Below are 19,860 nucleotides of genomic sequence, written 5' to 3' on the forward strand. Positions count from 1 at the left end.
AAAAAAAAAAAAAAAAAAAAAAAAAAAAAAAAAAAAAAAAAAAAAAGCAGGCTATTAGGTTTAGGTTTCAGTGATAATAGATAAGAAATAGGAGAGGCAGGCATAGGTGATCAGTTATGTAGACAATGGCCATTGAGATTGAATTTGTGAAAACAAAGTGCTTCTGGGTTTCCTGATACAAGCAGGATGGTCAGCAGTAAGGACAGAGTAGCAGACTTCACCAGGCCCTGAGCTCATCCTTGCTCCCTTCAGGCCCTGGGACAATCAGGCCACACTGACCTGCTTTATGAAGGTTCCAGAGCTGAGGGTTGGTCCCAGGTGGTGGTCCAGAATCCAAGTAGAGAGGAAAAGGACCAAGCTCAGACCTCCTGAGTGAGGAAGCATCCACATCTCTTTTTGGTCTTCCTCACAGTATCCTACTTACAGAAATTACAGGCAGTTCTTCCTCTTGAGACCAATTAAGATTGACCTACCTAATACATAGAATATTTAAAAATACAGAACTTTTTGAAATTCTCTCCTTTGGAAGTAAAATATACATGACCCAACTATAGGAGAGGAAGAAGAAGAAAAGCCAAAGACGGGGATCCCTGACCATCCCAATACACGACACTCTCACTCCAACCTCCTCTACAACTTATAGGTCACCAGAGCAAAGACTTTCTCCTCAGGAGAAAGGAAGGACCACAGACCCCTGTCTCAAGCTTAGCAGAAAATACAGCCATCTCAGAGGTTCTCTCAACCTGGAGGGGGAATTTTCAAGTAAACAAATGAAGTTGGGTCACACCATTTGGAAGGTGAGTAGGAAAAATGGGATCAGAAGCTACATGTGGGAAGCCCCATGTGAAGTCCTGTGCTCCTCCCCTGCACTCCCACTTGTGTACTTGGGACCCTCCAGGAGAGTGAGGAGAATCTCCCAAACTGAAGAGGTCTGAGCAAAGAGTCAGAGGGAGGGAGGGACCTTTGTTTCATGGTAGCCTCCTCATCAGCCTCTAGTCCCAGGCAATGCTGGCGGCTGGGTTTACTAAAACCAGGAACTCATGGTTCTTGGGAAGAGCAATCTTAATAAAAGGAAAATGTGCAAAAGAAAAAAAATTAAATAACCCAATCCAAGCATACAAGATTAATATTCTGTCAGAGCAAGAACACTTTGTTTTGGATTTCTTCTTTCCTCTCCCACCTCCCACCTCTGGAATATACTGTCTGCTCAAGTACCCAAGAGAAGAGTTAGATCGATCAGGGCAGAGGACTGGGAAGAATGAAAAAAGACAAAAGGGAAGGAAGTCACCACTGAAGAAAAAAAGAAAAATTTAAAAAGGTGCAAATTGATTACATTAGTCCTCCTTTGTCTACCCCGGGCTCCTGGGTTAAAGGTATGTGTGCAGCCAAAATATAGTGTAAGGAAGAAAAACCCAACAAGTCCCCTTCTTAAGGTCTTCTCTACACTGTTTATTCTAGTTAGCCATTTGTCTAACCTTTTTTTCAAGGCTTTTAGCTTCCTTGCGATGGGTTAGAAGATGCTCCTTTAGCTCGGAGAAGTTTGTTATGACTGACATTCTGAAGCCTACTTCTGTCGACTCCTCAAAGAGATTCTCTGTCCAGCTTTTTACCGTTGCCGGCGAGGAGCTGCAATCCTTTGGAGGAGGAGAAGAGGCACTCTGGTTTTTAGAATGTTCAGCTTTTCGCCAGCAGTAACATTTGAAATAGCCCAGCAAGCTTCCTTCCGGATTGACTCCTTGGGACTCCTCAGCAAGTGGAGAAGGTAAGGTGGGGCTGAACAGTTAAGAATGACCTGGGTCTGGATGTCATCCCCAGTGACGATGTCACCCATGACTCTCAGAGCAGGAGAAGCCATTTTGTAATCATTGTGCATCCGCAGCTCTACCAATCTCTGGAAGACTGCAGAGTCTATGACTGCCTGGATCTTCTCGTTGGGGCCATCAGACAGGTAAGAAAGGGCCCAGCAAGCTTTGCCAGCAAGTCCGAGTCGCTGCTGAAGAGTAGGCGAGACAGCACAGGCAAACAAGGAGAGACCTTTGCAACCTCTGGGGGTGGGTTCTTCCCTTGGCAGAGATTTGACAGGGTCCAGACTGCATTCCGTGTCATCGTCAGTCGTGTGGACTCGGTAAGGAATATTAACAAAGGATTAAGGATGGAACAGTTCAAGACGTAATCTTGGCAAACAGAGCTATCTCCAGCTATGTTTCCCAGTGTCCAGACTGCCTGTTCCTGAACATCCATGAAGTCTGAATTAAGCAGCTCTATAAAAATGTGGACAGCCCCAGCTTCAATGACAATTTTGGTCTAATAAGAGGTTCCAAGAGGCAATATTTGTTAGAGCCCAGGCAGCTTCAAAATGTAATGTACAATTCTCATTTCTCTTCAGAAACTCCACAAACCGATCCACCACTCTTGGAGTGTTGATAACTTCATCTGTTGGAGGACTAGGCTCTTTGGAGAGCAGTTTCCAGAATTTCTGTGTGGTTGCTAACTGCAGGTCAGAATCACCAGGAGAGAGCATCTCCACCATCTCTCTTGTGATCACACTCTCCCTAGTAGTAGAGCTCACCTAGGAGTCCATGAGAAGACTGTCCAACATGGCAACTTCTTCGTTAATCAGTTCCACATTTCTCCGTTTAAAAATTCTTGCACGTGTTTTGCTTCGTTACTTCAGGGTTAAAGCATTGTTCTTAGAGCTCTTCATTTGATAATTGCCTTTCCCTGGGCTTGCCCTGGTCTCCATCGCGGCTGTGTTCGCTCACACTTGGCGGCAGAAGTGGTGGCAGCTTCAGCGCCAGCTTCTGCAGACAATATGGCGGATCTGCAAACAGGTTTGTTGTTGTTGTTGTTGTTGTTGTTGTTTTTAAGACGTAGTCTCGCTCTGTCGCCCAAGCTGGAGTGCAGTGGCGCGATCTCTGCAGCCAGATTTTTAAAAATTTTAACCAATCATATGAGTTGTAAGTAGTATCCCGTAAGGTTGTTTTCTTTTAGTTTTTGAGACGGTCTTGCTGTGTCGCCCAGGCTAGAGTGCAGTGGAGCAGTCTTGGCTCACTGCAACCTCCGCCTCCCAGGTTCAAACAATTCTCGTGCCTCAGCCTCCCGAGTACCTGGGATTACAGGCGTGCACAATCATGCCTGGCTAATTTTTGTATTTTTTATGGAGAGGGGGGTTTCACCGTTTGGTCAGGCTGGTCTCGAACTCCTGACCTCAGGGGATCCGCGTGCCTTGGCCTTCCAAAGTGCTGGGATTACAGGCGTGAGCCACCGCGCGCGGCCCCCATGAGGTTTTAATTTGCATTCCCCTGATAACTAATGATGCTGAGCATCTTGTTACGTACGTACTTTTATTTTGCCGTCTGTGTATCTTCCTTGGTGAAAGGTCTAGGCAAATCTTTGGCCCAGTCTTATTGGAATGTTCTAAATACAAGTCCTCTGTCAGCTATGCATTTTGTAAAGATTTTCTCCCAGTCTGTGGTTTGTCTTTTCATTTTCTTAACAGTGTTTTTGAAGAGCAGAAGTTTTTAACTTTGATAAAGCCCAGTTTATCAGCATTTTAAAATGGTTTGTTCTCTTTTTGCGATATGTAAAAATCTGTGCCTAACTGAAGGTCACAACGTTTTTCTTCTAATAGTTTTATCATAGTTACTCCTATACTTAAGATATATGAGCAATTTAAAGTTAATTTATTGTGTATGATGCAAGGTTATGGTAAGAGTTTATTTTTGCATATGATATCCCATTGTTTTAGAGCCAATTGGTGAAAGAGTATCCTTATTCCAATGAATTGCATTTGCGTCTTTGTAAAACAGCAATTGACTACATATGTGGGAGTCTATTCTATTCCTTTCATCTGTATATTTATTTTTTAAATCATATTCTTTGTCTTAGTTACTGGAGTTTTATAGCAAGTCTTGAAATTATGTAGTGCAAGTCTTTCAACTTTGTTCTTTCACAAAATTGTTTTGGCTATTCTAGGTACTTTGCATTTCCATATAAATTTTAGTATCAGTTTGTCAACGTCTATGAAAAAACCTTCAGGGATTTTGATTGAGATTTTGCAGAACCTCTAGATTAATTGCGGATAATTGATATTTTAACAATGTTGAGTTCTCTAATCCATGAACACAGTATATCTGCCATTTATTTAGGTCTTCTTTAATTTGTTGGGAATGTTTTATAGACTTTAGTGTAAATTCTTGCACATGTTTTGCTAACATTTCCCCTAAATATTTAATTTGTTGATGGTTATAGGACATTTACATTTTTATGTCCATTACTCATTGTGAGCATATAGAAATATAATTAATTTTTGTATCTTGACCTTTCCAACATTGCTATGCCCACTTTCAATAATAACTTATTTCAATATTATTTCAAAATATTTCAATAATTATCTATGTTGATCATGTTATATACAAAAAAGTGTTACTTTTTCTTTCCAATCTGTATGATTTAATTTCTTTTTCAGGACTTATTATACTGGTGGAGACGACAAGTAAATACTGAAGTGGTGAAAGGTATTCCTTGCCTTGTTCTTGAGCTTAATGGGAACGCATTCAGGCTTTTCACCATTAAGGATGCTGTTAGCTGTAGGTTTTCCACAGGTGTTCTTCATCAGACTGGCGATGTTCCCTGCTAGTCTTGGTTTTGCTGAGAGTCTTTCATTATAAGTGAATCTTAAATTTTGTCCACACTATTTCTTCATCTATTCAGATGAACATAGGCTTTTTTAAAAGAGTATCAACATGGTAAATTCTATTAATTAGTTTTTGAATGTTGAAATAGACTTGCATTTTTGGGAAAACCTCCGCTTGATCATGAAGTACCATCCCTTTTGTATATTAAAGGATTCGCACTGTTAAAATGCTGTTGAGGATTTTTACTACTGTGTTCATGACAGGTGTTGGTCTGAGGTTTCTTTTCTTATGAAGTCTTTGTCTTGTTTTGGCACCAAGGTAGTGCTGGTTTCATAAAATGAGTTGGAAAGTGTTGCTTCCTCTTATATTTTTTTAAAAAGTATATATAAAATTTGTATTATTTCTTAAGTTTTTGTTAGAATTCACCAGTGAAGCCATCTGGGACTGAAATGTTCTTTGTGGGAAGGTTTTTGTGTGTTTGTTTGTTTGTTTGAGATGGAATTTCACTCTTGCCACCCAGGCTGGAGTGCAATGGCACAATCTTGGCTCACTGCAACCTCTACCTCCTGGGTTCAAATGATTCTCCTGCCTCAGCCTCCTGAGTAGCTGGGATTACAGGCGCCCAACACCACGCCTGGCTAATTTTTTGTATTTTTAGTAGAGACGGGCGTTTTACCATGTTGGCCAGGCTGGTCTCGAACTCCTGACCTCATGATCCTCCTGCCTCAGCCTCCCAAAGTACTGGGATTACAGGCATGAGTCACCGTGCCCAGCCAGGAGGTTTTTAATTATGACTTTATTATAATTGAATAGACAAGGATGAACCAGGTTATCTATTTCTTCTTGAGTTAGCTTTAGTAATATGTGTGTTTTAGGGAATTTACACATTTGGCATAAAATTATTCAGTATATCCTCTTATTTTTTAATAACTAGAGAGCTATAGCAATGGCCCCTTTTTATTGCCTGATATTGGTAATTTGTGTCTTCTCCCTTTTGCTGATTAGTCTTGCATGTTGTCAATTTTATTGACATTCTTAAAGAACAAACTTTTGAATTTATATATTTTCTGTTATTTTTCTGTTTTTATTTCACTGATATCTGCTGTCATATTCATTATTGTCATTCTTCTGCTTACTTTTATTATAATTTGCCCTTTTATTTTTAGTTGCTTAAGGTGGAAACTTAGGTCATTGATTTAAGATGTTTCTTCTTTTCTGATAAAGGCATTTGGTGCTATTAAATTTCCCTCTCATCACTGCTTTCTTTCTTAGTGACATCCCACAGTTTTGATATGTTGTATTTTTATTTCCATTCAGCTCAAAAGAATTACTAATTTTCCTTTGGATTTTTCTCTGACCCATGGCTTTTTAAGAAGTTCATCATTTAGTTTCCAAGTGTTTGGGATTTTTCCAGTTTTCTTTCTGTTATTGATTTCTAAATTAATCTTATTGTGATCAGAAAAGATATTTGTATGACTGAATCCTTTTAAATTTATTGAGATTTGTTTTGTGGCCCAGAATGTAAATTATTTTGGTAAATGTTTTGTGTGTACTTGAAAAGATTGTGTATTCTGCTATGTTAGAGGGAGTGTTCTATAAATATCAATCAGATCAAGATGGTTAATAGTGTTTCTCAAATTTTCTATTTCCTCACTAATTTTTTGTTTATTTGTTTTATATATTACAAGGTAATGTTGAAGTTTCCAGCTATATTTGTGGAGTTATCTACTTCTTTCTCAATTCTTTCCATTTTTTGTTTATGTACCTTGAAATTATGTTAATACAATCTGCCTAAACATAGGATTGTAATGTTTTCTTGAATTATCCTTTGCTAATAATATTATTCTTCTTTATTTCTGGTGATATTTCTAGCTCTAAATGTACTTTGTTTGATATGAATATAGTCCCTTTAGTTTTCTTTTGATTAGTAGTTACATAGTATATCTTTGTACACACTTTTCACCTATTTTTGTGTCTTTATATTTAAAGCAGATTTCTTGCTTTTTAAATAAAATGTAATCTGACAATTTTTACCTTTTAGTTGAAGTGATTACAACATTGACACTTAATGTAATTGTGCTTGTGACTGGGGTTAAATCTACCATCTTACTATTTGTTTTTCATTTGTCTCTTGTGCTCTATGATTCCTTTTTCCCCCCTTTTCTGTCTTCTTTTGAATTGGGGATGTTTTAATGATTCCATTTTATCTACATTATTGCCTTAGTTATTCCACTTTATTTTTGGTGCTTGCCCTAGGGTTTACAGTGCTTACCTCTAAGTTACCACAGCCTGTCCAGCTCTGTCTCCTTTCCTCCTGCAACTTCAATTTACATGTATGTTACATCATTTGACTTTGTCCCCAGCTCTGAGGTCCGTACTGCCTTCTTCTAACCTCTTTGGTAAGTCGGACCACTTGTTCACATGAAGGTGGAGTGGATGAGAACAAGAGGAGCAGAGTTGAGCCATAGCAGCATCAGGATTTGAGTCTCTTTGGGATGGGCAGAAATTCAGAGGGTGGGTTGCTGAGAGCAGAAGTTCAGCCAGATTAACCAAGCACAGGTCTGAAGGGCTTGAGTCTTGAGTCCAGCTATTAGCTCAGAGTCATAAAAAGGCAAGAGTGGGCACTTTGGAAACTCAAGAAGGAGCTGGGTACCATGTCTAAGATGATGAGGGTAAAGTACAGAAATGACTTGTAGCAGATGGCCATAGGCAGAGGTGACATTGAGCATCCCAGCATCCTGTGAGTTCTTAAAAACTCTAGAAAGGTATTTGGACTTTCATAAGATGTGAAATCACCAACCTGAATCCAAAATATTTAGATTTCAGGGAGTAAGTATACCCCAGATAATATCTGTTACATGTTTTAAATTGCTGTCTCCTCCACTTGATGTGGGTGTTCTGTGAAGATAGGAACCATATTTACCTTCTTCACTAACAGTACCTGACACCTAGCAGGCATGCAGACATTTTCAAATGAATGATAATATGACAACAGAAGGCATGGATTAAATTTTCTTTCTCACCAATTAATGGCCCAGCACACTTGAGTAGTTGTTTAATCTTTTCCATCTCTTACATTCTCATTTATAAAGTTAGAATATCATAATCCCACTTTACAGGTCTGTTGTGATGATTAAATAATGAAAGATACAAATCAAGCAAGAATCTCATCCCACAAACTTAGGGTTACAAGAAATGTAACTTTATTATTGTCTCTACAGGTGAATTTAGCTTCTATTTCAGTCACCATTCTGCTAGATGATGGAAATTTATTAGCAGTCAATTAAGTGTCTGGGTGATTTCCAGGCAAACCCTCAGCCCTCCCTCTTCACCTTCTTGAGTAAACCTCAGCTCTGGAGTGTTTTCTGTTGTGAGAGCATGTGTCTGTGTAGGTGGACTAAGTGTCTAAGTTCCTATCACTGTCACTGTCATCCTCACACACACTGACTTCTGCTGAGAGCTGTTTTTCAGTCTGGCTTCTGTTCATATGGCTCTTTTAGACTCTGATTGAAAGGCTGCTATAGGTTTGCCAATTTTCTGGGTTAGGTCTGAGACACAGAAGAAAACATTCAGGTGCTTCTGGTGCACTTGTGGGGAGTACAGGGACCCAGCTGGGCTGCCCTGGCCTGCCTGTCTAAACACAGTGTACAGCCACTTCAGGTCCTCCATGAAGCTTATAGTTTTTCAAGACTTGACTCTCTACTTTCTCTCTGGTTCTACTATGACAATAAGAAATTATTTTTAAAAATCGAAACTATTTTGATTAATATTATCCAGTTACATTATATAAATTATGTGCAAGTACTACAGGTCATAATGTCTTTTATCTGGCATTATTTCACTAAAAGCTTTAAAATCAATGTTCTTAACCCTTAATCTATAGATAGCATAAATATTTAAATGTATCTCTTTGTTTCCTTTGCTTTTTTTTAAAACAAAGAAAGCTTGCTCTCTAGTTTTTGCAAGTTCATTACTTCCATTTTTTTGCCTCTAGCCATGATCTTTGCTTTAACGTTAAGCTCCTTTAGAGCAGAGATTGTATTTTTTCTAAATATTACAGCAGTTTCCTGATAGATGGTTCTGATAGCTCTTCCGTCTTCTCTTCTCACTCGCAAAAGACAAGCGGCTCACTCTCTCTGCTATTCTCAAATACAGCCTGACATTCCAGCCAAAACAGTCTGATTGCAGTTCACCTATTCACAAATGTCTGTTGAGAATCAGCCATTCAAGGGCACCATGTCCTGTATTGTGGGGCCAAGGGGCATAAAACTTAAAAAGTAACAACACCTAATGTTTGTTGAGCACTATACATTGACTTTTCTGAATGTTTTACCTGCGTTATTTCATTGGGTAGTCCCAGCTCTTTGAGGTATGTACCTTTGTTATCTCAGTTTTATAGATGAGAAATTCAAGTGGCTGAGAGGTTAAGCATCTTGCGAAAGTTTTCTCAGCTAGTAAGCAGTAGAGCCAGTATTCTAACCTATGTGGTCTGGCTTCCAAGCCAACACTCCCAACCACCATGCAAAACTCAGGAGGTCTGTCAAGTTTCTACCAAACCTAAGGGCTCCTTATGTAGAAATCAGTCAAATATGGTTGCTGTTAGGAAACTGTAGTCATTGCACTTGAATAGTAATTTCCGTATTATAAGTAACACTGCAGGCTAGTGAACTGGATGATGACACGGTTCTCGGTGGATTATAGCATGTTGCCATGTGAAAGGTGCCCTGCTTTGTGGCATGAGCATTTTTCCCCTGGTGGTAGAGCCTTACAGAGCAAATGGCTGAGTAAGGCTATCAGAGTTTGAAAGCACTCTTCATGCACTATTCCACAACTTGTGCTCTGATCTCTCTTATACTCACCAAGTAACAAGTAACTTGTTATCCCCAGTATAGCACTCTACAGTTTACAAACCTCCAGAGTTTGCTCTTTGTCTTAATATGAGAGGCCGTTGCAGTTATACGCACCATCAAGTGCAATCTAACATTGATTTCCTGTTCAAGAGAATATTGAGTGGTGAGAACAGAGGCATCATGGAGCCATGGCTGTCGCTGTGGTCAGGGAGAGGAAGCAGGAGCCCAAGGAAGGGAAGCAAATGGCTCATTAGAGTGGATAGTTAGGATGAGAGCAAAGGGAGAAGTAGAGCTTAATGGACTGAAATGGTCAAGCTATAAGGAGAAAATAGCATCCAAGAATGACAAGGGCAAAACCAACAAAGAGTCAAGGTCAGAATTCAATAAAGAGAAGCTGGGGAGAAGAAATATTTCAATATCCCAACAGAGGTGACTAAAGTGTCCGACTAAATAAGCGTGTCCCCCTAATTGTTTGAATAGGCCAATGGGTCAACCAATCTTATCCTTCCGAACTACCCCCTCATCTCCCCAGCTAGTTTTGGAATAGAGAGGATGGAAGGGTGGGAGGGTGGGGGGAAGAAAGAGAGAAAGAAAGGGAGAAAAATAAGGAAAGGAAATTATATTTTTCCTAAGGGTAGAAGGGAGTTTTATTCATGAATGTAGCCAAGTCTCAGAAACATGCACGGTTGTGAGACCTCAGGAGGGCTCCTCTCTTCTTTTTCTGCTTTTCTGCTTTATTCTTCACTCTCTGTCTCTTTTTCTTTTTTTTTTTTTTCTCTTTTCTTTTTCGGGACAATAACAGTTCCTTAACATCTGTGTTAGAGGCCCGTGCAGATTCTTTCTCTGGTTTCCAATTCTACATTTCAGGAAGAAAAGATTCTGACTGGTTCAGCCTAGTCAGTTGCCCACCCGTGAACTAAACAATTGTGCCTAAATTTGCAATCAAGTTGTATTAGCATGGCTGGTAGAAACCTACCATGCGGGTCAGGGTTCTTTCTTCATTTTCATCATCTCTCAGGCCAACCCACATTGCTGTAAGGATTAAATTAAATAATGGGCCCAGGCACAGTGGCTCACACCTATGATCCCAGCACTTTAGGAGGTCGAGGTGGTAGGATTGCTTGAGGCCAGGAGTTCAAGACCAGCCTGAGCAATGTAGTAAGACCCCATCTCTACAAAACATGTTTTAAAGAAAGAAAAATTGGCTGTGTATGCTGGCATGCACCTGTAGTCCTAGCTACTCTGGAGGCTGAGACAGGAAGATCCTTTGAGCCCAACAGTTCAAGACTGCAGTGAGCCATAATCACAACACTGCACTCCGGCCTGGGTGATGAAGCGAGACCTTGTCTGAAACAAATAAATAAAATAAAATATGTGAAGGGGTGCCGTGAAAGTGTACAGCACTACTGCAATTCTTATAGCTGAAATATGTAACCAGAGGGAAGTGCCAAAAATTGCTTTTGTGGTAATAGTATTAGTTTTCATGCATTACAGAGATACCCTGGGTATATAAAGAATCCTCTAAATTGAAATCAATTTTCTTCATCTGGGATTTGATTCCAAACTCTTTTGCTTGCAAAAGATGCAGTGAGGCAAAAGCAGACTTTCTAAGACCAGATCACCTGATCTGTACAGAAGATGAATCTCAGAATTGGAAGGGGGTGGTCATCATTTGGTATTCAGAAATTAAAACAAGGTTGTTAAGCACCAATCAAGGATGTTTGAAGGGAAAAGTGGCTAGATTTTAAGATTACTCAATAGAAAGTGTTTTCTGGAAAAGAAGCCAATTACACACCCTGGGGAGAGTGCTTTATGTTGTTAGCGATAATTGTTCCTCATTAACTTTGCTGCAAAGACACTTTGGTACACTATGCATAGATGTGGATATGGTCACTTTCTTTGAGTTAAATGCAAACTACTTTAGACCAGATGGCTTCTGGTCTGTAGATTTCTATTGAATTTCCTGAATTCCCCTAAACTGTTAAAAACAAACCCAAAAAACGAAAAGAAAAAATATCACAAGCTTTCATTTAAAAATTTGTTTTAGAGATTCTTATACTTGAGATTACAGCATCTGATTTTAGCTGATAAAGCTTTAAATTCCATTCTACTCCATGCTTGAAATTTGAAGGTTCTGAAAGGAATGCAGATGATTTACTTCTAACTTGCTGTGTTAGCTGGAGTAAATTATTTAACTGCTTTGTGCTTTTTTTTGGAGGAGAGGTTACATTAGTCTGCCTCTTGAGTGTTTCTGGGACACTTAAGTGTAAAAACCATCCTGCAGTACATTATCAAAAGTAACTCATGGCAGAATCTGTTTTTCTCTGCCTTGATAGCAGTGGATTGTGGAGTTTTAATTACTAATGTACTTTCCATGAGGCCCAGTGATGATAAGATGCACCATCAAAGTAACAGAGTAACAGTAGGGAGAGCAGAAGTATGTGTCAATTGTAGTATACGTTTTAATTTCAGCAACATTAAAATGTAAACATATATACATATTAAAATTGAGGAAATGTGGTGATGCCTAATTCCCAGAGATGTTCTGAAAATTAAATAAGGTTCTCATTCCACACTGTTAAGTGGTACAATGCAAATATTATTACTTGCCTCACCCACCCCACAATCCAGCCTTTAATAATATACTAGTGACTTGGAAAAAAAATGGATACGTCATTCAATTTGGGGATCAAATTTTTCATGAGAGTCATTTTTTAAAGGGGGGATATGTTATTGTTTTCCTTTTTTAAAAAACAGGGTTTCACTCTGTCACCCAGGCTGGAGTGCAGTAGCACAATCTTGGCTCACTGCAACCTCTGCCCCCTGGGATTCAAGCAATTATTGTGCCTCAGCCTCCCAAGTAGCTGGGAGCATGTGCCACCATTCCTGGCTAATTTTTCTATTTTTAGTAGAGACAGGGTTTCACCTTGTTGGCCAAGCTGGTCTTGAGCTCCTGACCTCAAGTGATCCACCCCTGCCTCAGCCTTCCAAAGTGCTGGGATTACAGGCATGAGCCACCACATCTGGCCAAGGGATATGTCATTATCAACAATAGCTAATACACAAAGACTGTAGAACCAGAAGGAATCCTTTTGTTGTTGTTGTTGTTGCCCAGGCTGGAGTGCAGTGGCACCATCTCAGCTCACTGCAACCTCTGCCTCCCAGGTTCAAGCAGTTCTCCTACCTCAACCTCCCGAGTAGCTGGTCAGTAGCTCGAACTCCTGACCTTGTGATACAGCCTCCTCGGCCTCCCAAAATGCTGGGATTACAGGTGTGAGCCACCGCGCCTGGCCCCAGAAGGAAATTTAAAGTTCAATGAATTTTATCCCCAAAGTTTATAATAGGGAGAGACAGGTTCAGAGAAATAAAATGACTTCTCTATATGCATATAGTTCATGGCACAGTTGAGACAGAAAGAGGACTTTTTATGGATAACATTGACTATTGTAAGTAATTGTGATTATATACAGTGAAGCATTGAAGCTAGCTTTGTAACTTCAGTTCAAACAAAGGAGTGATGGGATGCTAATCCCCCACATGCACAATGTTTTAGCAAAAGTACAGTGCAAGGATAAGCTGATTTATGTTGTAGAATTAAGGCAGTAGGAATTGAGAGTATGAAAGCTGTCAGAATCAAAATGGAGTCACTAATGTTAAAACAAAACAAAACAAAACAAAACTCTGACAAATAGAGCCATGAAGGGAGAATTTTCATGCATAAATGCCTCATAACAAAAACGACCACAAAAGACTCCAAAACCCACAACCTTGCACAGAGGCCATCACAACCCTACACCAAAAACTACTTCTATCAGGACATCTGCCCAGCAACTGCCTGTCCAGCCTTGAACTAGCATCACCCTTGTTATTGATATGTGTAGCCAAGAGTAATTATTTCAAAACAATTATGCAATCTTCTTCATTTTTTCCCTTAAAAACCTCTGTCTTCTGTTACCTCCCTGAATACACACAGAATTTACTATGGCAAGCATCTTTCCATTGCGGTACCTTTTTCTCAAATAAACCTCTCTTCTTTTAGAGAGCCTGTGTCTTTGTTATTTAGGTGACAAGAGTGCGCGAGAAATGCATAGGTGTAGAATTCTGATGTACTAGATCACCTCCTACCCGTGGAAAACAAAGCTACACTTAGCCTGAGTGGAGGAGTGCTTGAACTTTAAGTCCTTCTGTACAGGAAAGCAGTTACACACCCCTCCAGGAGGCCACCCCTACCCCCGAGCAGTTTGTTTTGGTCCAAAAATGACAAAGCAGACTGGACCTCAGCCCTGTGACTACTGGTCTGGGGCAGACCTGTTCACAGTAGAACCATAAGAGGGTGTGACTTCCCTTGTGGTCACCAGGAGGCTGGGCTGAGCCGGCGTAAATGATGGCACTTGCTAGGGTCACAGAATGCATCTTTAAGTGCATTCAATTACAGACCTACCCATACACTGCATTTCTGACATGACCCTGTAGATTCCACAGCCCATTTCTGGAAGGCTTATCTGAGAGTTGCAGGCAGGATCCAGCTCATTGTGGCTTTATCTACGCAAGGCAGATGAGGACAGGTTGTTACCATCTCCCATCTGTGGCTACTGATGCCTGGTTAAATGGTTGTTCCAAGCCCCCCAGCTGAGGGGAAGTAGAGTCAGGTCTCTTAATGCTGTGCGATGCTCTATCTGGCCTTAGCTTGGCCTGCTCTTCAACTTTGACACAAAATGGAAGCAAGCTGCAAAGCCGGACGGAAAGTTCATACGATTTTTTTTTTTTTTTTTTTTTTTTTTTTTTGAGATGGAGTCTCGCTCTGTCCCCTAGGCTGGAGTGCAGTGGCGCGATCTCAGCTCACTGCAAGCTCCGCCTTCCAGGTTCCCTCCATTCTCCTGGCTCAGCCTCCCGAGTAGCTGGGACTACAGGCGCCCACAACCGCGCCCGGCTAGTTTTTTGTATTTTTAGTAGAGACGGGGTTTCACCGTGGTCTCGATCTCCTGACCTTGTGATCCGCCCGCCTTGGCCTCCCAAAGTGCTGGGATTACAGGCGTGAGCCACCGCGCCCGGTTCATAGGATTTTAAAACAGAGCCTGGCGTGGTGGCACAGGCCTGTAGTCCCAGCTACTTGGGAGGCTGAGGTAGGAGGATCGCTTGAGCCCAGGAGTTCGAGGTTGTAGTGACCTATGATCGTGCCACCGCACTCCAGCCTGGGCGACCCAGCGAGACCCAACCGCCGCCCCCACAACAAAGACAGAAAGTGGGAAACGCCGTCTGTATTTACAACTAGCTCGTTTAGTTCCTAGACATGAGTATTATGACAATATTCATTTGGCAGTTCAGGATCCGAGCGAAGGAAAGCCTAAGCGAGCTGCTGAGCGGGGCCAGTGGTCCCGGGGCGTCCTGACTTCCAAGGTTCTGGGCCTTCGTGCTGCCACCAGGAGCTCGTCGCCACGCCCTGCCCCAGTGGTCCCCCTGCAGGGGTTCCTGTCCCCCAGGCACCGAGCCCCAAGCCTCGGCGCAGGCTGCAGCTTCCCTCTGCCTGACCCCCGCCAGCCTGCGCCTGCTCACCCGGGAACTAGTAGAAGCCTGGGTCCGCGCCTGGCGCTGCAACTCCAGTCTTTAGTCTTTGTTCGGAGCACGGGAGAGGCATGGAGAACCTTGGAACCGGGGGAGGCATGACTTCAATATTCGTATCGTTGTTAAATAAACGATTTTCTAATTTGTATCTGTTTCATGCCAGCGTGAAACTTCTGTAGGCAGAGCCGGCTGCGCTGCCAGCCCTTCCTTCTGCTTGTCCCCACCCACCTCTGCCTCTCCCACCCAGCCTTCCCTCGGCAGCAGCGGAGAAGAACAGCCGAGCAGACCCAACAGCCGGGGCAGCGGGTGGGAGGCTGTTCCCGCAGCTCGTGGCTGGCATTGGAGAATGTGGAGATTTTCCCATTCATAAAAGGAACGTCCCCGCTCGCCGCCTTGCCGCTCGCGGTCTTGCCGTCCGCCGCTCGCGGTCTTGCTGTCCGCCGCACACCGCCACATCCGCAGCGGGGTAGGGCTGGGTCTGGGGGCGTTCGGTTCCCAGGGCCTTACCCGGGCGTACTCTCGCCTTTCTCAGGAAGCCCCATTTTGTGAGCGGCACCGCGTGTCCTCGCTCAGTCCGTGCACACAGTTGACCTGGAACGCGGATGAGCACCCTTGGTTGAAACGAAGAGACAAAATGGCTTGTGGTTCAATTCATAAATAAAACCTCACCCTTGGACTTCAGGCTGCCCGACATTTTGTGACTTGCATTTTTTTGCTTTATCATAGTTTAGGAAGCGACTATCAGGCCACGTTGCCTATCCATTTCTAAACGACTGTCTTTTTAGGACCCCGTTTTCACCCTTGTATGGCAGTGGGTTGGGGGTGGGGGATGGAACTGGAGTGGCCCAGGGAGATGATGGCAGGGGCGGGGCGGGGCAGGGCGTTGTACTGATTCAAGATGCAATATCCATCCAAATAATGGATTGTTATTAACAATGATCCTCTCTGCAAAACCCTTAAAATTGCCCCTTGATTCCCTAGCAGCAAGAGGCGAGCCCTTATTCGCTGAGCTGAAGCCTCCTCCCCCTCCTCCCCATTACTCTCTGCTCTGGAAATTACAACTCGGCGCGCCGCGCTGGGAGGCGGCGGCAGCGGCTGGAGGGAGGCGGGGAGGGGATTCCCGAGCCAGCTGGGCGCTCGCCCTCCGCCCGCTGGCTGCAGCGTCTCGCGGCCAAGGTCAGAGGCTCCGCAGGAGCAGCAGCTGGGAACCAGGGAAGCGGGTCAATCCCGGCCGCAGGGAGGAAGCCCCAGGGCGCAGTCAGCCGGCGTCCGCAGCCGCCGAGGAGGAGGGTGAGCGGCTGTCTCCCGGCCGGTCGGGTCCCACCGAGGTGGCCGCGGCCCCAGCGACCTGGTGGGTGGCGGCCCAGGGGTCCGCGAGCCGGCAGCTGGAGCCCCACCTTCGGCTCCCGGGCGCTGTCCACCGCCTCGTGGTGCTGATCCCAGCCCCGCAGCTGAACGGCCTTCGCACCTGCCTGCTCACCTCCTGATCACCACGATAAGGAGCTGGGCGGGGGCAGAAGGGGGTCCTCGGGGTAGCCGCCCACCGGAGCCAGGGGCTGAAGCAGTGAACGCACAGCAGCCCGGCCGCTGGTCCTGGGGTGGAGAGGAGGCGTGCGCTGCAGCCGGCGGCGGCGCTGGTGCTGATTCATCACCTAAAGCTCCTCGCAGGCCACCGCGAGGGCAGCCGACCCGCTTCGGACTCTGGCCGCAGGTTGAAGCCGCCGGTGCGGTAGCCTCGCGGGCAGGAGGTGAGGACCCCCTCCCTTCTCTCGCCCCCCTATCATCTTAGGGCGGTGGCTACAGGACAGAGAGAGGGGCGTGCCCCTCGGCTGTGAAGTGGGCATGCCCGTGTGATGCCCCCGCCCGCCGTCTCACCGGGGCGCACCACGCTGGTCCTCCTCCGCCAGTCTCCCGAGCTCCGGCCATTCATCCCCAGGGCAGAGCAGCGCGGGCAGCCGGTGCCGCGATGGAGGAAGAGCTGAAGTGTCCCGTGTGCGGCTCTCTGTTTCGGGAGCCTATCATCCTGCCCTGTTCCCACAATGTCTGCCTGCCTTGCGCTCGCACCATCGCGGTGCAGACCCCGGATGGCGAGCAGCACCTGCCCCAGCCGCTCCTGCTTTCCCGGGGCTCGGGGCTGCCGGCGGGCGCCGCTGCTACTCCCTCTCTGGAGCACGACGCGGCGGCGGGCCCGGCCTGCAGCGGTGCGGGCGGGAGTGCAGCTGGCGGCCTCGGCGGCGGTGCGGGAGGTGGTGGAGACCACGCGGACAAGCTGAGCTTGTACAGCGAGACAGACAGCGGCTATGGGTCCTACACCCCGAGCCTCAAGTCCCCCAACGGGGTTCGCGTGCTGCCCATGGTGCCCGCACCACCCGGCTCCTCCGCCGCCGCGGCTCGGGGTGCCGCCTGCTCCTCGCTGTCCTCGTCTTCGAGCTCCATCACGTGCCCGCAGTGCCACCGCAGTGCCTCCCTGGACCACCGCGGCCTGCGCGGCTTCCAGCGAAACCGGCTGCTCGAGGCCATCGTGCAGCGGTACCAGCAGGGCCGCGGGGCCGTGCCGGGGGCGTCTGCAGCCGCGGCGGTGGCCATCTGCCAGCTGTGCGACCGCACCCCGCCAGAGCCAGCAGCCACGCTCTGCGAGCAGTGCGACGTCCTTTACTGCGCTGCCTGCCAGCTCAAGTGCCATCCATCCCGGGGACCCTTCGCCAAGCATCGCCTGGTGCAGCCGCCGCCACCGCCGGCGCCCGCCGAGGCAGCCTCTGGGCCCACTGGCGCCGCCCAGGGCGCCCCCAGCGGAGGCAGCGGCTGCAAGAGCCCGGGAGGCGCGGGGGCTGGGGCGACTGGGGGCAGCACGGCCCGCAAGTTCCCCACGTGTCCCGAGCATGAAATGGAGAACTACAGCATGTACTGCGTGAGCTGTCGAACCCCGGTGTGCTATCTGTGCCTAGAGGAGGGCCGGCATGCCAAGCACGAGGTGAAGCCGCTGGGGGCCATGTGGAAGCAGCACAAGGTGAGCCCCCGGGACGCGGGAGTGCAGGTGCCAGGGAAGAGGGTATGAGGAGAAAGGCTCTTGGCCTCTCCCTTGGAGAACTGGCAGAAAGTTGGTCAGAGGGTCAAGCAGGAATTACCTCACTTATTAGCCATTCATTCCATCAGATAGTCATTTGACAAACACGTAAGAAACTCCAGGTACTCTGGACTGGATGCTGAAGATGGGAAGGGTATGGAAAGATGACTTATTAGGTCCCCACCCACCTGAAGTTTTAGGATTTATGTAGGCACAGGGCACCCAAAACGCAGAAACAGGGCTCTTTTACTCACAAAGTCTGACTAATAAGTTACCTTGATGGTCCCTTTTGAGTTAAAGCATGCAGGATCTCCTTTTCCCCTCTGCCACTCTCAGCAACTTATGGCTGGCAATGTGTCCTTGTATCTGATACTGCGAGAAAGAGACACGCCACCAAAATCTGGTCAGGTCCTTGATCAGACCCCAAGTCAAGACTAGAGTTGGTTTTTCTAACATTCACCTAAATTTCCCATCCAAAGGCCAAAGATGAGCAACTGGACTCTCTTCCCGAGAGGTCAATGAACTAGGCCTGGCAGAGTTAGCATCTTGTGGAAAGGACCCCTAACTGCCTCTGGAACTTCAGACACCAATTATTCCATGTGCTCTTACCAGTAAAGTCTCACTGCAGAGGCAAGAGGTCTCCAAACAGCCCGGCCAGAAATAAATATTTGAATTGAGGAGGAAAGTAAAGTAATTGGCCAAGGCTATCCAACTGGAAATAAGCAAAAAGTGAGCACAGATGAAAGGAAGAGACTAAGAAACTAACCATTCCTATATAGATTTGCTGTTCATATATCATTACTCTATAGTATTATCTGCTATAATAAGCATATGTTGTTATTATAATTTAACATTTTAGAATTAAAAATTAGGAAAAACAAATGTGAAACACTTTAGGAATCCACCTTTAAGAAGAGAACTTGCATAATACATAGGAAAAAAAGATAAATATGTAGTCAAATCCCTAGTTCTAGAGCAGTAGCTCTCAACTGGGTCCAATTTTCACTCCTTACCCCAACCCCTCCCCAACATTTGGCAATGTCTGGGGACACTTTTAGTTGTCACACCTAGAGAGTTCCACTGAAATCTAGTGGATAGAGGTCAGGGAAGCTGATAAATATTCTACAGTGCACAGGAAAACTCCCCAAAACAATTATCCAGCCCCAAATGTCAACAGTGCTCTGGAGAGAAATCCTGCTCTATAGTTACACAGACCTGTATCCAAATCTTAGGACTTGCAATTTACTAGCTCTCTGAGTCTAGGCACAATTTAAAACCCATTGAAAAAAAATATCAAACTTAGACAACTGTGGTAAGGATTAAGTATAATACTGTATGTTGAGCCTCTAGCACAGCACCTTAAATATAATTGATAAATAACATTAAATGTTACTGCTGATTTGTATAGTCGTAATACTTAAAACCAGTGAATTTGCAGAAAGCTACAAGGCAGTAGCAAAGAGTGCTCATTTGGCCTCATTGACTTGGTTAGCTAGAGAAAACATGAGCTGGCAACTTTTGGTAGTGTTTATGCTGAGTCCTAAAATAGCTTTGAGCTGAATCAGAATGGTTGCCTTGAATTAGTTATCATTCATATGACATTTTGTTGCATATTGCTTCACAGTAATTGCAGCTATCTTGCTTATTTCATCTTTTAAGTGAATAAACATCACTTTACAAATACATAAATTACTTGCAAAAAGGGCTGTGACCAATTACCAAGACAAGAAGTACAGATTCCATATCT

The 19,860-nt window shown here is 44.8% G+C and overlaps 1 protein-coding gene and 1 pseudogene across 2 annotated transcripts in view; one reads left to right on the plus strand and one right to left on the minus strand.

The window, feature by feature from the left end:
* The window catches only part of LOC112634314, an 18,610-nt pseudogene extending 15,948 nt beyond the window's left edge, over positions 1–2,662 (minus strand).
* A 14,281-nt stretch (positions 2,663–16,943) lies between these two features.
* The window catches only part of TRIM67 (tripartite motif containing 67), a 54,217-nt gene continuing 51,300 nt past the window's right edge, over positions 16,944–19,860 (plus strand). Inside the window, exons 1-3 of one of the 2 annotated variants that reach the window (XM_025396241.1) lie at positions 16,944–17,143; positions 17,264–17,765; positions 17,829–18,056. In XM_025396241.1, the coding sequence (XP_025252026.1) occupies positions 17,016–17,143; positions 17,264–17,765; positions 17,829–18,056 (858 nt within the window). In that variant the 5' untranslated portion in view covers positions 16,944–17,015. Of the gene's footprint in view, positions 18,057–19,860 lie in introns of both variants that reach the window. The other variant, XM_025396232.1, reaches the window with a different exon arrangement.

The sequence above is a fragment of the Theropithecus gelada genome, chromosome 1 (assembly GCF_003255815.1).
Source record: "Theropithecus gelada isolate Dixy chromosome 1, Tgel_1.0, whole genome shotgun sequence".
Taxonomy (NCBI): domain Eukaryota; kingdom Metazoa; phylum Chordata; class Mammalia; order Primates; family Cercopithecidae; genus Theropithecus; species Theropithecus gelada.